The sequence below is a fragment of the Primulina eburnea genome, chromosome 9, assembly GCF_022965805.1.
Source record: "Primulina eburnea isolate SZY01 chromosome 9, ASM2296580v1, whole genome shotgun sequence".
Lineage (NCBI taxonomy): Eukaryota > Viridiplantae > Streptophyta > Magnoliopsida > Lamiales > Gesneriaceae > Primulina > Primulina eburnea.
Window position 1 is genome coordinate 3,781,836 of NC_133109.1, and position 15,171 is coordinate 3,797,006.

Here is a 15,171-nt window from a genome sequence, read left to right on the forward strand (position 1 = left end):
TGAATTTTGATCATATTGTAGAAAATTTTGAAAAAATTGATGAATAATTTTATTCGATAATTATGGAGGGAAAAAAGTTTTCAAATTTGTTTATTGATATATACACCAGTTTCATTTTTATTTTGGAATCCGAACAAAAAAGTACAACGTTTGGAAGAGACTCAATTTCGATTCACGATTTAAAAAGAGGCCGTAATCAGAATAAGTCTCAGAAATACATAAGATGAATGGTTTTAAATCCATCTTAAATAGCTATAATATGCATAAATTTCAAATCTCAATGAGATTTGAAAATCTATTGAATTTAGAGTCATTTGAAATCTATCTCTCGAACAAGTTTTCCAAGATCCAAATGCGACCTTAAGGTATATCAGCTTTGCTTAAAGTTCATCTTTGGCCATAGAAACACCCTGGGATTTCAAATGACTGTTGATTAATGCTGCCAACTCCTTCAAGCCAGATTTCGTCGGAAATTTAATCTGTGGACAAGCCGAGTGATTGGGCTAAACATAGAAAAACAAAACAAAACAAAAACGGTCGTGGACCCAGAAATTTTGACGAGAGATGAGTAACTTCGAGTGTTGTTGAGGGCAGTTTGTGCATTCTCTAAAACTTTAAGATCCCCTCCAGGTATACTTATGGGATTAAGGATACATCGAAAAGAAATTTCAAAAAGTAATTACCGGATTTGACTTGTCTGTAGCTGGATAGAATAACAACGTTGGATAGTCCTCAACCTGCAAAATTCCGGATTAAGGGTCTTAAAAATCTGAATGTAAACAATCCCAATATCTTGGAATCGTTCCACTAAACAAGGAAATTATAGAAGAAAACAATGACACAGGAGAAAAGCTTGTTATGGCAAAGATTTAAGAAAATATTATTGATGTACTTCAAAATGACAGTGTCACAAAGCATGTTCAACATCAACCATTCGAGCTAAATGGGATTGTAAAGTAATATTAGACTGTCCTTTGTGCTACAAAACAGGATTTACCAGTGAGATTCTTTCACTTTTTTTCAAGAATAATAGGTTTGCATGCTACAGGTACATTACCAGCAATTTTGGATGTTCATTTGTTGAGACGTCGATCCTTGAAAAAACAAGGCTATCGAGCCCCTTGAAATGCTTGGCCAATTTCTCGACTTGCTTGCTTGTAGTATCGCAGGTGATGCACCATGGTGTGTGGACCTAAAGCAGAGAGTGATATTTAAACATAGTTTAAATAATCACAAATGTGGAAGCTTTCAAGATTGCTCCATCTTATAACCTTAAGGTTGGTACCGTAATGTTATAATGAATAAAAGAAAGTTGAAATGACAAACTGAACTTCATGAAGATAAGGTGACACAAACCTCCAAAAAAACGTTGGTCGGACTGTTTAGTACCAAGTCATCAAATGTCTTTCCGACAACAGTCAATATGGTAGCATTCTTCTGCAATTACAAATGCCAAAAGAAATTTTAAAGATGGTGGAAATGTAAAAAACCAAAACTAAGTTTTATTCCAACAAGTATCAATTTCTACAATAAACAAGATGTTTGAATAAACCTAGCTTAGTTGGTAAAGTTATCTCACTATAATCCAACAAATGTTAATTCTATACAAAGATTTGATCTATTTTCTTATAGATAAGAAACTTACATTTTCAGGAATCGGCCCTGATTTGTAATATGGGGGCAGAGTTCCTCTCACAAGCCCCGCACAAAATTCCTGCAATGCAAAATTATACAATGAATTTGACAGTAAAAGATATGGTAGTTCAAAATTCAGACCAGATAAATCAAGAATCTTTGTTACTTCAATGTTGCTCGACTTCGGATCCAACTCCAAGAGATACTTTAAATTACCGTTGTAGTCAAAACCAATCACCTATTAACACAGAGTCAACCAAAAGTCCAAAACCTTAAAAAAATTAGAATAGAAATGATACACAAAATATAATAATCCTTTTGGCTCTTACAGTAGTGTCTTCCGAGTCTTCCAGACCGAATAAGGTCAAGAAAGGCTTTGCAAGATTGTCCTCTCCTATATTTACAGCTACAAGCATTATCTGCTATCACACATTTAATGTTGTTCGAGGTGACATATTGAGGGGAAAAAAGAAAAAAAAAGATTTAAAAAAAATCGATGGTTAACTTCTTTGCCTCTGAGTTGAACTTCCGGGCGATGTCTTGTAATGGTTCATGAACCTTCTTTAGCTCATCAGCCTCAGCAAAGACATAAACCTAGTGACATCAAAAAAATGTAACTCTTATATTTTATTACAAGTTTTTATCAACTTCTAGAGAATATGTGAAGAATAATAAATGCAACACTGAGGAAGAGTAACCTGCAGTTTCTTAGGGCTAGAATATACTTTAGCAGAATTGGCTTCTGTCATTATGGTGACTAATGGGAACTTCTTATTCTCCAAAAAGTTCAAAATTCTGTCAGCACTCAGGTCGCCATCTGCAAGCATCAAGATACTGGTTATTCAACATAACTGAAATTTAAACAATCGAAACTATGGAATACCATAACATGAAGAATTAGATACCAAAAATAAGTGTAAAACCATCATAAAAGGGGGAAATGAAACAAACGAAGTTTAACAAGAGTTTTGGAACTGATAAGTTGAAATTAAACCAACTGTTTGTTTTTCGGCTGTTATATCTGAACTTTTCTAGCTATTACAGTCAAGTTGAACCAAAATTTGACACAGATTTACAAATAGACTTGAAATTTATATAGATTAATTACATGAACTAATTACATCGGAATCAATAATTCTCATAACTAATAGCAAGTTTGGTATTAGTTTAAGATCAATTTCACATACGATGTAAACGAGCCGAGCCGAGCCGAGCCGAGCAGTAGCTGGCTCGGGCTCGGGCTCGGGCTCGGGCTCGGCTCGTTTCACTATTTTCTCGGCTCGGCTCGGGCTCGTTACGAGCCTTTGGTTTGAAGCTCGGGCTCGGCTCGTTCGGAATTTATGAAGTTCGGGCTCGGCTCGTTAATGGCTCGTTTATCTTGTTTAATGAGTCTGGCTCGGGTTCGCTAATAGCGACGGGTTTTGAGGAAAAGCGTCGCTAATAGCGACAGGTATTCACAAAAACGTCGCTAATCGCGACGGGTATTTACAAAAACGTCGCCAACAGCGACGGTTATGCATAACCGTCGCCGATCTGATCGGCGACGTTTTTCTACAACTGTCGCAAATAGCGACGGTTTTAACAAAAAACTGTCGCTAATTGTTTTTTTTTTAAATGTTATAATTATTTAAATCTGAAATAAAAATATATTGTGCTGTATAATCGAAAAAAAATTAACAAAGTTTGAGAAATGTAATCATATTATTAATCTGCAAATAATAATACAAGTGTTTCATGCAAAATGAATCAGCCATGTAGCGATACATCTCCTCCTGTGATGTTGATTTAAAATGAATCAAATTGAATTTTCTTAATGTAACGTTGATGAGAATAACGAAATTTAATAAACTTACGTGGAGCAGGCGGGATCGCGTGTCAACGAAAGATCCATCTGCATGTCGATGTGTGTGAACGTATAGCTCCCATGACGTTGGATCTCTGCCATGTCGTGTTCGCTAAAATAAATTCAATAATTGTAAAACATTAACATTTATAATTAATGAAATATATATTTTTTCCAAAGTACATTTCAATAAATGTCACGAACATCGTCGCTCGAATATTGAACCTCTTCTGTTTCACTTTCAGTTCAAATCAATTTCATTCTCGTACATAATATTAACATCGACTAGATTTTGAGACGATAAAAGAAATTGAGTTGAGATGTCATGAGGTCCACTTTTGTTGTTTTGAAATGCATCGTTCCCATCAATTTGATTATGCTATGTATTTGGCTCAACATCGGTGACATAAGCTCGCCTACAAAGAGTACTCACATGCATCCAATCTGATTCTGCTCTCTTCGTTGTTGGATAAGTCAAATACACAACTTGCGAGGCTTGCGTAGGAAACACAAATGGTTCGTAGTATCCAAGACTCTTTTTCCGATTGACATCAACAATTTTGTACTTTTTATTAGGAAACACAAATGGTTTGTAATTTCGTCTAAATATGGTTTGTTCTGACATTTTTTTCGATTGTAAGGACAACGGATATATCCATTTAATAAACACTCAGGATGACTAAGTGCAAATGTTACAAACAACTCTAAACGCGACAATTTATAGACAATTTGCTAAAACCCTAAACCCTAAACCCCAAAATCGTTGCTATTAGCGACGGTTTGCTAAACCCGTCGCTATTATAGCGACGGTTTAGTAAAAACCGTCGCTAATAGCGATGGTTTTATTAAAAACTGTCGCTGATATATCCGTTTTTTTATAGTGGAAGCAGCAGCGCTCTCGTGAACCACTTAAACGAGCCGAGCTCGAGCTCACGAGCCAGCTAAACGAGCCGAGTTCGAGCTCGAGCTCACGAGCCAGCTAAATGAGCCGAGCTCAATTTTGAGCTCACGAACCTATTATCGAACATGTTCACGAGCTAACGAGTCGAACATCATTAATCTCAAGCTCGGCTCAACAAAATTGTCGAGCCCAAAATAAGGCTCGGGCTCGGCTCGATAAGCTTAACGAACGAGCCCGAACGAGCTTTTTAATGAGCCGAGATCCGAAAAACTCGTGAACAGCTCGGCTCATTTACATCCCTAATTTCACATTACCTAATGCTTTTAACAAGACCAAAGAACAATTTTGTGGGCTTGGCAACTGGATATAAGACCTTGGCAACCTCAGAGTCGCTTGTTTCCACAAATTGAATTTCATTTTCAGCAGTTGCAGCTTTTACGAATTCTTCGTGACCAGGTCCCTGAGAACGTGTTTATCTGAGATTTATTTCATATCAATTAAAACACATCAAATAAAATCTTATTCAACTATACGCTTGTTTTATGCACTGGTATGGTTTTTACTTTTTACAAGCTTCAATTCATGTCATTTCAAGCAGGCCAAAATTACTTCTTCCCAAAAACTATATAAAAGCCGAAGCTCGGAAAAATGTGTTTATACACTTGATTATTTCTCTCAATCAATTAGAAATTACAGTGTCGCTCAAAACAAATTTAAATGGAAAAACTTTCTTCAGAAATTTCAGCACTAAATTAAATAATAATATTGATAATAACATCTGAACCTGAGAATCAGGCCATTCTGAAGTTCCATTTATCCTCTTTCTCACAGTCTCTTAAATCTTTAGACCAGGGTAATGCCTCCTATTGAAGTTAACACTCTATCTATAAACTACAGTTCTTGCATTGGTAAAACATACTTTAGGTGAGTGTTCAGGGATATAAGTGGCATGAAAACACTTCTAATAGTGATATAACAGATATCCACGTCGAATTCACATAGTAATTTCAACAAGTCTAAGTATGAGAAACAACCATGCCACCTAATTTTCAAAATGGTTCCCAAAGTGCCAACTGCAAGTTAATTTTTTAAAGGGAACTTAACTCACATCGACTGGCAGCTAGATATGAATCAAAGAGAATTGCAGATACACAATGAGCAAGAACATCACATGGCAAGATACGCATATACCTCAAAATTTTCAAATAGCCCAACAGCATACATGGCATGCTGCTTCAGGAACTCATTTGCCTAAGTTATCGAGTCTATTCGAATGACAGGTGACCCTGTTTTCTTCCTTGCCCAGACCACCATTTCCTCTCTATTTCACAAGTAAAATTCAACAAATAATCTGCATCAGCCCGTATTCGCAAACACAAAGCAATAATGTCTGGTTATAGTAACCTATATGGCAAAACAATACAAAACAAAAACACATTCTCAATTCTCCACAACTAGCATTTGAGCCTAGAACCATAAATTCTAGTTTTCCACGCAATTCCTCATACACTGAAGCATATAGTAACTTATAAACAGATCATCTTCCTCTCAAAAAAGAATTATAAATGGAATTTGATGCGAACACGGGTCGTCAAGCCCCAAGGAAAACATGAGATCCTTTGCAGTTGCCGGAGGGACCAGTCACGAGGGGACGACTAAAGAAATTCAAGGAGGCGCTACAGGGAGTCATGAGCAAGCATGAAGGGGTCGAGATGCATGGGAGTACGTCTGGAGGCCAACGGAATATTATTCAAGCATTGTTGGAGAAACCCGAGGCTACACGGACCTCCACATGGACCTGCACACGGGGTCTGTGTCCTTTACAACCTGAGATGAGCTATTCCAGTACCTGCACGGATCTGAAGACGGACCCAGGCACGGGGTCCGTGCCCTATTACATTGGCGAAGACAGTGTCTACACGGACCCGTACACGGAGGTGAGCACGGGGTCCGTGTCCCTTGTTTCCAGCTGAAGTTTATTCCTGAGTGTACACGGACCCGGACACGGAGGACTACACGGGGTCCATGTCCTAGAGTTTTGGGCGAGAAAAATTACCTTCTTTAGAGTTTTATTTTGTTAGGAAACTAGATTTTTGTTATCTTTTTGATATAAGACATATCTTGGACGAAATTTTACACACAATACACATATTATTTTGAGTTTTATCAAACTTGTGAGATTTTTCTCTAATTTTTTTCAAAGCTTAGCTTTGTAAATCCAAAATCAAACTTATCAAAGTTTCTAACTTTATGACGTTTGTCGATCGTTCTTGTGCAGATTGTCGTAGGCATCGTTCTTCAAAGGTTCGTTCTAATTTTCGATTGTTATTCCGTGTTTATTTATTGCTAGACTTCTCATAGTTTAGAGGTGAATAACACAACAATACTTGATTCAAAAGGTTGGGAAAACACACGAATCTTATTATCGTAATTGAATAGAGAGTGCGATTCATTTTTAATCGTGTTTGCTATTTATTCGTGTCAAGATTCACATCATTTGGTATCAGAGCCAGGTTTATTGAATTCAAGTAAGTATCTTGTTATTAAATTTCAGATCTGTGATATTTCTTCGTTCTTTGTCAGATCTGTGTCAATCTATCGTTCTTCGTTTATTTTTTTCGTGAATCTGTGATTCTCGAAAAATTTTGCTTTTTTTTTTGGGATTTTCGAGTAGTACTCGAAAAAAAAAAGAGTACAAAATTTCGAAAATTTACCCACAAGTTTATTTTGGTAATTTGTTTTAGTCCTTCTTGTGAGTCATATTCCATAGTCTCACACAGTCAAAAAAAAAAAAATTAGCTTCGATTTTTCTTGTCTACACAGTCCAAGTGAGTCGGTTGCAATTGTTCACAAGTTGAAACTTGATTGTTTGATATACTCAAAATAAAAAATTTAAGCTCTTGAGAGAACTCTCAAATTTGAGTGACATTACTTGAGTGTGAGTGTTATTTCTTTGGAGTGACTAGTGAGTTTTTGTTGTGAGCAAAAAAAAAAAAAATAAAAGAGGAGAGACGAGTGAATTTTCTTTGGAGAGATCGTGAGAATTTGGGTGAGGATTATTTTATTTCTACTAACCTTTTCTTGCAGGTACAAATTTGAAATTAAATGGAGAGAGAGGTAGGAGATAGTTCTAATCCGGGGTTATCTAAGGTCCAAATGGAGGCGTTGTCTGGACATTTTTCTAGGATGATAAAGATTGAGATGGAGTCAATACATGAGCGATTGGATAAGATTGAAGTGAGTACTAGTGGGGGTAAATCTAGGCATAAAGACTTGGGTAGAGAAGAGGAGGAAGAGTATGACTTGGGAGGAGAAGAGGAGAGTCAAAATGAAAATTGGGGTAGGATTGGAAGAGGTAGAGGAGTTGGTAGAGGAAGAGGAGAAACTATGAGGGGTAGATTTAATGATGAGCATAGGGAAGATGAGAACATGGGTAGCATTAAGATGAAAATTTCATCCTTCATGGCAAATCTGACCCGGAGGCATACCTAGAATGGGAAATGAGGGTAGAATTTGTTTTTGAATGTCACCACTACTCCGAGCAAAAGAAGGTTAGGTTGGCGGTGGTGGAGTTCTTAGATTATGCTCTCATTTGGTGGGATCAATTAGTGTCCACTAGGAGGAGGTATAATGAGAGACCTATTGAGTCTTGGGATGAGATGAAGAGAGTGATGAGAAAAAGGTTTGTGCCCAATCACTATTATAGAGAGATGTTTAAGAGGCTGCAAACTTTGAGGCAAGGGGTTAAGAGTGTTGAGGACTACTATAAGGAGATGGAAGTAGTCATGATTAGGGCAAATATTGAGGAGGATAGTGAGGCGACCATGGCCCGTTTTCTTTGTGGTTTGAACAGGGAAATTCAAGATCAAGTGGAGCTTCGGCACTACTTGGATATAGATGAGATGCTGCAAATGGCCATAAAGGTGGAACAACAAATCAAAAGGCGTGGAGTTGGCCGCACCAATCAAACTGGGGGTGCATCATCTTCTTGGAGATCAAATGTGGGGAAGCGTGAGGAGAACAAGGTGGTGGCCAAGCCCAAATTTGAGACCAAACAAGAGACACCTAAGAAAGGAGTGTAAGGTAAATTTGAAACTCCTCTCACTCGATCTAGAGATGTTAGATGTTTTAGGTTTCAAGGATTAGGACATATTTCTAGTGAATGTCCTAATAAAAGGGTGATGATTCTGAATGATTATGGTGAGTATGAGTCTCAAAGTGAGGGAGATGGCGAGGGTAGTGATGATGATATGCTTGCGTTGGAGGATCCCGATGAGGGATATGGAGCGGTTATAGGAGAAGCGCTAGTGACTAGGCGAAGCATGAGTGCCCAAGTCAAGGATGAGGAGGCTAGCCAAAGGGAGAATTTGTTCCACACTAGATGTTTTGTGAATGGTAAGATTTGCAATGTAATCATAGATGGGGTAGTTTCACTAATGTGGCTAGTGTTGAGATGGTGGAAAAATTGGGATTGCCTACAATAAAACATCCTCAACCATATAGGCTTCAATGGTTGAATGATTGTGTGGAGGTGAAAGTAAATAGGCAAGTTCTAGTGTCATTTTCTATTGGGAAGTATGTGGATGAGGTTTTGTGTGACATGGTGTCCATGCATGCTTGTCATATTTTGTTGGGTAGACCATGGCAATTTGATAGGCACGTTACTCATGATGGGTTCAAAAATCGTTATTCATTTGTTGTAAAGAAAGAATCCATCGTATTGCTTCCTTTGTCCCCAAAGCAAGTATTGGAGGACCAATTGAAAAAGAAAAAGAGAGATGAGGCCGAAAAAAGGAGTGAATTAAAAAGTGAGATGAACTTTGAAAACAAAAATGAAGTGGCTGAAAAAAAGAGTGATCAAAAGAGTGAGATAGCCATAAAAACAAAAAAAGAGAGGAAAGAAAACGAGGGAAAAGAAAATGAGAGGAAAGAGGCAAAAAAAAAAAATCATATATGGCCCAAAAAGGTGAGTTGAAACAAGTGTTGCACACACATGAACCACTTGTGTTAATTCTTTACAAGGAGATCCTCCTTAACACAAGTGATATAGCCGGGTCCCCTCCGAGCATTATTGTTTCACTATTGCAGGAATTTGACGATGTATTTCCGGAGGAGCTACCTCAAGGCTTACCACCATTGAGGGGGATTGAACACCAAATTGATTTGGTGCCCGGGAGTGCCTTGCCGAACCGCCCAGCTTATAGGAGCAATCCGGAGGAGACTAAGGAGCTGCAACGATAGGTAAGTGAGCTATTAGATAAAGGGTTTGTGCGTGAGTCCATGTCACCTTGTGTTGTGCCCGTTTTACTAGTCCCTAAGAAAGATGGCTCATGGCGTATGTGTGTGGATTGTAGGGTAGTCAATAACATAACCATTAAGTATAGGCATCCCATACCTAGACTAGATGATATGTTAGATGAATTGCATGGTTCTTGCATTTTTAGCAAGATTGATTTGAAAAGTGGGTATCACCAAATTAGGATGAAAGAAGGTGATGAGTGGAAAACCGCTTTTAAAACCAAATATGGGTTATATGAGTGGATGGTTATGCCTTTTGGCTTAACTAATGCACTTAGCACTTTTATGAGGTTGATGAACCATGTTTTGCATGCACACATAGGAAAATTTGTTGTGGTCTATTTTGATGATATCCTAGTGTATAGCAAAAACTTAGATGAGCATGTTAACCACTTGAAACTTGTGCTAATCACATTAAGGGCTGAAAATTTGTATGCTAACTTGAAGAAATGTGATTTTTGTACTAGCAAACTTGTCTTCCTTGGTTTTGTGGTAAGTTCACAGGGTATACAAGTTGATGAAGACAAGGTAAGTGCTATTCGAGATTGGCCAACGCCTACTACTGTTGGTCAAGTTCGAAGTTTTCATGGTCTTGCAAGCTTCTATAGGAGGTTTGTCAAAGATTTTAGCACATTGGCGGCACCGATGACGGCGGTGATCAAGAAGAACGTTCCATTCCATTGGGGCGAGGAGCAAGAGAAGTCCTTTAATCTCATTAAGCAAAAATTGATTAATGCTCCATTACTTGTTTTACCCGATTTTGCTAACACCTTTGAAATTTAATGTGATGCTTCAGGTGTAGGTATTGGTGGCGTGTTGATGCAAGGAGGAAGGCCGGTGGCGTACTTTAGTGAGAAGCTCCATGGGGCAGCGCTGAACTATCCCACGTATGACAAGGAGTTCTATGCACTTGTGAGGACTCTTGAGATGTGGCAGCACTACTTGATGCCTAAAGAGTTTGTGATTCATACGGATCATGAGTCTCTAAAGCACCTCAAGGGGCAAAAAAAGCTGAACAAGCGGCATGCTAAGTGGGTGGCTTTCATAGAGACATTCCCCTACATGATCAAGTATAAGAAAGGTAAGGAAAACGTAGTGGCCGACGCACTATCACGGAGGTATGTGCTTTTCTCTACTTTGGAATCTAAAATCTTGGGGTTTGAGCTTGTTAAAGAATTGTATGTGCTAGATGATGATTTTAAAGAAGTGTTTGAAACTTGTATGCATGGTCCACATGATAAATTCTACTTGCATAAGGGTTTCTTGTTTAGAGAAGATAGATTGTGCATTCCTAAGTCCTCAATTCGTGAACTACTTGTTAGGGAAGCACATGGGGGTGGTTTAATGAGACATTTTGGTGTGGCAAAAACTTTGAATGCTTTGCATGAACATTTTTATTGACCACACATGAAGCGTGATGTTGAGCGTATTTGTGATAAGTGCATAACTTGTAGACAAGCTAAGTCTAGGACACTACCACATGGATTATATACACCACTTCCCGTCCCTAGTGAACCTTGGGTGGATATCTCTATGGACTTTGTTTTGGGGTTGCCTAGGACAAAGAAGTGGAGGGACTCTATATTTGTTGTTGTGGATAGATTTTCTAAGATGGCACACTTTATAGCTTGTCACAAAACTGATGATGCATCTAACATTGCGGATTTGTTCTTTAGAGAAGTCGTTAGATTGCATGGCATGCCTAGGACTATTGTGTCTGACCGTGATGTTAAATTCTTAAGTTACTTTTGGAAGACACTATGGGCTAAACTTGGCACTAAATTACTGTTTTCTACGACCTGTCATCCTCAAACTGATGGTCAAACTGAGGTAGTTAATAGGACGTTAGGAACGTTATTACGTGCTATTCTTAAGAAGAACTTAAAGAATTGGGAGAATTGCTTGCCATTTGTTGAATTTGCTTATAATCGTTGTGTGCATTCTACTACTAGCTATTCTCCATTTGAAATTGTATATGGTTTTAATCCTTTGACTCCGTTGGATTTGATGTCTTTACCTGTGAGTGAAAGGTTAAACATGGATGTCAAAAAGAAGGCTGAATTTGTTAGGGGGTTGCATGAAAAGGCCAAAGCCAATATTGAGAAGCGGAATGAGCAATATGCCAAGCTAGCTAACAAGGGAAAAAAGAAGGTAGTATTCGAGAAGGGTGATTGGGTGTGGCTACACTTGAGGAAGGAGAGGTTTCCGGATAAGCGACGCTCAAAGGTATTACCTAGGGGCGATGGACCATTCCAAGTTCTTGAGAGGATCAATGACAACACCTACAAACTCGATCTGCCAGGTGAGTACAACGTAAGTTCTACATTTAATGTTAGTGATTTGTCGTTGTTTGATGTAGGTGATGAGCAAGATTTGAGGACAAATCCTTTTCAAGAAGGGGAGGATGATGCGAACACAGGTCGTCAAGCCCCAAGGAAAGCATGAGATCCTTTGTAGTTGCCGGAGGGACCAGTCACGAGGGGACGACTAAAGAAATTCAAGGAGGCACTACAGGGAGTCATGAGCAAGCATGAACGGGTCGAGATGCATGGGAGTACGTTTGGAGGCCAACGGAATATTATTCAAGCATTGTTGGAGAAACCCGAGGCTACACGGACCTCCACACGGACCTGCACACGGGGTCTGTGTCCTTTACAACCTGAGATGAGCTATTCCAGTACCTGCACGGACCTGAAGACGGACCCATGCACGGGGTCCGTGCCCTATTACATTGGCAAAGACAGTGTCTACACGGACCCGTATACGGAGGTGAGCACGGGGTCCGTGTCCCTTGTTTCCAGCTGAAGTTTATTCCCGAGTGTACACGGACCCGGACACGGAGGACTACACGGGGTCCGTGTCCTAGAGTTTTGGGAGAGAAAAATTACCTTCTTTAGAGTTTTATTTTGTTAGGAAACTAGATTTTTGTTATCTTTTTGATAAAAGACATATCTTGGACGAGATTTTACACACAATACACATATTATTTTGAGTTTTATCAAACTTGTGAGATTTTTCTCTCAACTTTTTCAAAGCTTAGCTTTGTAAATCCAAAATCAAACTTATCAAAGTTTCTAACTTTGTGGCGTTTGTCGATTGTTCTTGTGCGGATTGTCGTAGGCATCGTTCTTCGAAGGTTCGTTTTAATTTTCGATTGTTATTCCGTGTTTATTTGTTGCTAGAATTTTCATAGTTTAGAGGTGAATAACACAACAATACTTGATTCAAAAGGTCGGGAAAACACACGAATCTTATTATCGTAATTGAATAGAGAGTGCGATTCATTTTTAATCGTGTTTGCTATTTATTCGTGTCAAGATTCACATCAGAATTGGACAATTTATTAAAATCAAATCAAATAAAGTAATAATGCATCCATTTTCAGCAAAGATTTATGAATGAGGCTAGGAATTTTACTAAAAGGTTAATAAAAAAAAGTAATGATACATGTGACAAAACGCGTTGCACCACAATCAAGATGATGATCCACTTTTCATCCACTAGATTTATAACTCAAATCTAACAATTTCCCAGTATACAAACCACATCCAAGAATCCTCCCAAGTTGACACACCTTATATAAACTAAAGAAAGCACAAACAAAGAAAGGGACGCTTACGATGAAAAACCGCCGGTATAAGGCTGAGAAGTGCCATTAACAAACAAAAGCAGAGTTGGGAACCCTTTAATTCCAAGACTTGAAGCAGCCTTTGGATACCTCTCAGCATCAAGCTTAGCCATCAAAAAGGGACTCCCCAAACCCTTCAAAACATTCGCAGCCTCAGCAAATCTTGGCATTAATTCAGCACTCCTGCTACACCACGGGGCATAACTGTTGCGTGTTTTCACTACCGCAAGTATACGGTGTCAAGTTTTATTACTGTATGAGTACATATATCGATCCCACGAAGAGTAATTATTTAGAATTGTATATTTGAGACGTCCTCCCTTTTTATTGATTAAAAAGTACTAGAATTTTTTTTTTTAAATCTCTCACATTTTCGGTCATTGCATGCACATGCACATAAAAATAATCTTGCACCATTTTAAAGTAAATCATCTAACTAGTATTTGAAAATTGAAAGGAATAGTCAAACCAGAAATCGTAAAACATTTTACCAAACCTAAAAAACAATAAATTTTGAAAAGTGTAGCTCATACTAAACTCTCAAAAACCTCTCAAAAGCATAAATAAATAGTCTTAAAATCTTTAAAAGAAATCATAAAGCGTAATGCGGAAAATAATGCGCTGGTCCTCGGGTTGTGTGTGCCATCAGTCCAGTAGTATCACTCATCAAGACCTCCCTCAGAACCACCTGCATCCATCACACCTAGTGAGTCTAAAGACTCAACACACCATAATCTTTATAACGAGTAATACATAATACAGTCAACATATAACGGTGAAAAATACTTTTAAGTAAAAATAACATTTCATGATATGCATAACTTTAACATTTTTCCTCAACATGACGTAAAATCCTTTTGACATAATCATAACATTTTTCATCTTTCTTTATCCTTTGTTGAATTCAGATCGTTAATTGTGATTTTCCTCACATGACATGACATGACGATGGATCCATCAGAAATATAACCACAGTACTGGGCGGCGGGGGACACCAGCAACACTCTCACCAGTCAACTGAGCCCTGGCCTAACATGATCGAATAGAAATACGATCGTCGGGGCTCCCTCTGGGGCCTTTTCCCATAAATGGGCTCCCTCTGGGGCCTTCTCCCCTCACGACATTCCCATTCTTACCTCAAACCTCATAACCTCATATTCGCAACAATGGAAACACGATCGTCGGGCTCCAACTGGACCATAACCCTCACGACGTCGCCATCATTAACGAATTAGTCACAATCACTTCACTTCCTTCAACGTTTTCATTCGCATCACTTTATAAAATTCATGAATAACATAACATTTTTCAATTTGAAACCAAGCAATCAACATGTATTTTAAATGTCTTCTTTTAATCATAAAAATCCTTTAGACATTTAAAAATCATAAATTAATCATGTATACATCATAAACATTCAAAAATTATCATGATATCATAAAAATAGCATTTCGGGCACTGCCATGACCTTTACTAATTTCCCGGTGTAAAAAGACCGTTTTACCCCTGGACTCGACATTTTACGTTTTCAACTTTTTTCTTGATTTCATGACTCTAACATGTCCCAAATATTTATTTAAGCCTACATGAATTTTCTCATATTTTTATTTAGCTTAATTCGATGACTTTTAAATTTATCTTTAAATATAACGTTTTAATGCGTTTTAATCCCGAATTAAACCAAACTTTCATATAAAATTCCCAAATTAAAAACTTAGACTTATAATAATTATTTAAGCTTAAACCTAATTTTTCATAATTTTATAAAGCTTAACTAGGCGTTTCCATTAACTCGTTAATTAGCGTTTCGTGCGGCAATTAAATCCCGAATAAATCCAAAACTCAATATTTTGATCCCAAATTTTT

At 37.9% G+C, this 15,171-nt stretch overlaps 1 protein-coding gene and 1 pseudogene across 1 annotated transcript; both read right to left on the bottom strand.

The window, feature by feature from the left end:
- Positions 1-178: 178 nt before the first annotated feature.
- On the bottom strand, positions 179-2,474 carry LOC140841133 (protein disulfide isomerase-like 1-6). Its single transcript, XM_073208337.1, has 9 exons — positions 2,334-2,474; positions 2,149-2,229; positions 1,965-2,054; positions 1,802-1,873; positions 1,646-1,714; positions 1,357-1,437; positions 1,058-1,192; positions 684-737; positions 179-479 (listed from the first exon to the last, which is right to left on the bottom strand). Exons 1-9 carry the CDS (start codon positions 2,460-2,462, stop codon positions 381-383), a joined length of 810 nt encoding a protein of 269 aa, XP_073064438.1. The 5' UTR covers positions 2,463-2,474; the 3' UTR covers positions 179-380.
- A 2,215-nt stretch (positions 2,475-4,689) lies between these two features.
- On the bottom strand, positions 4,690-13,504 carry LOC140840662 (protein disulfide isomerase-like 1-6; annotated as a pseudogene).
- Between the last annotated feature and the right edge of the window lie 1,667 nt (positions 13,505-15,171).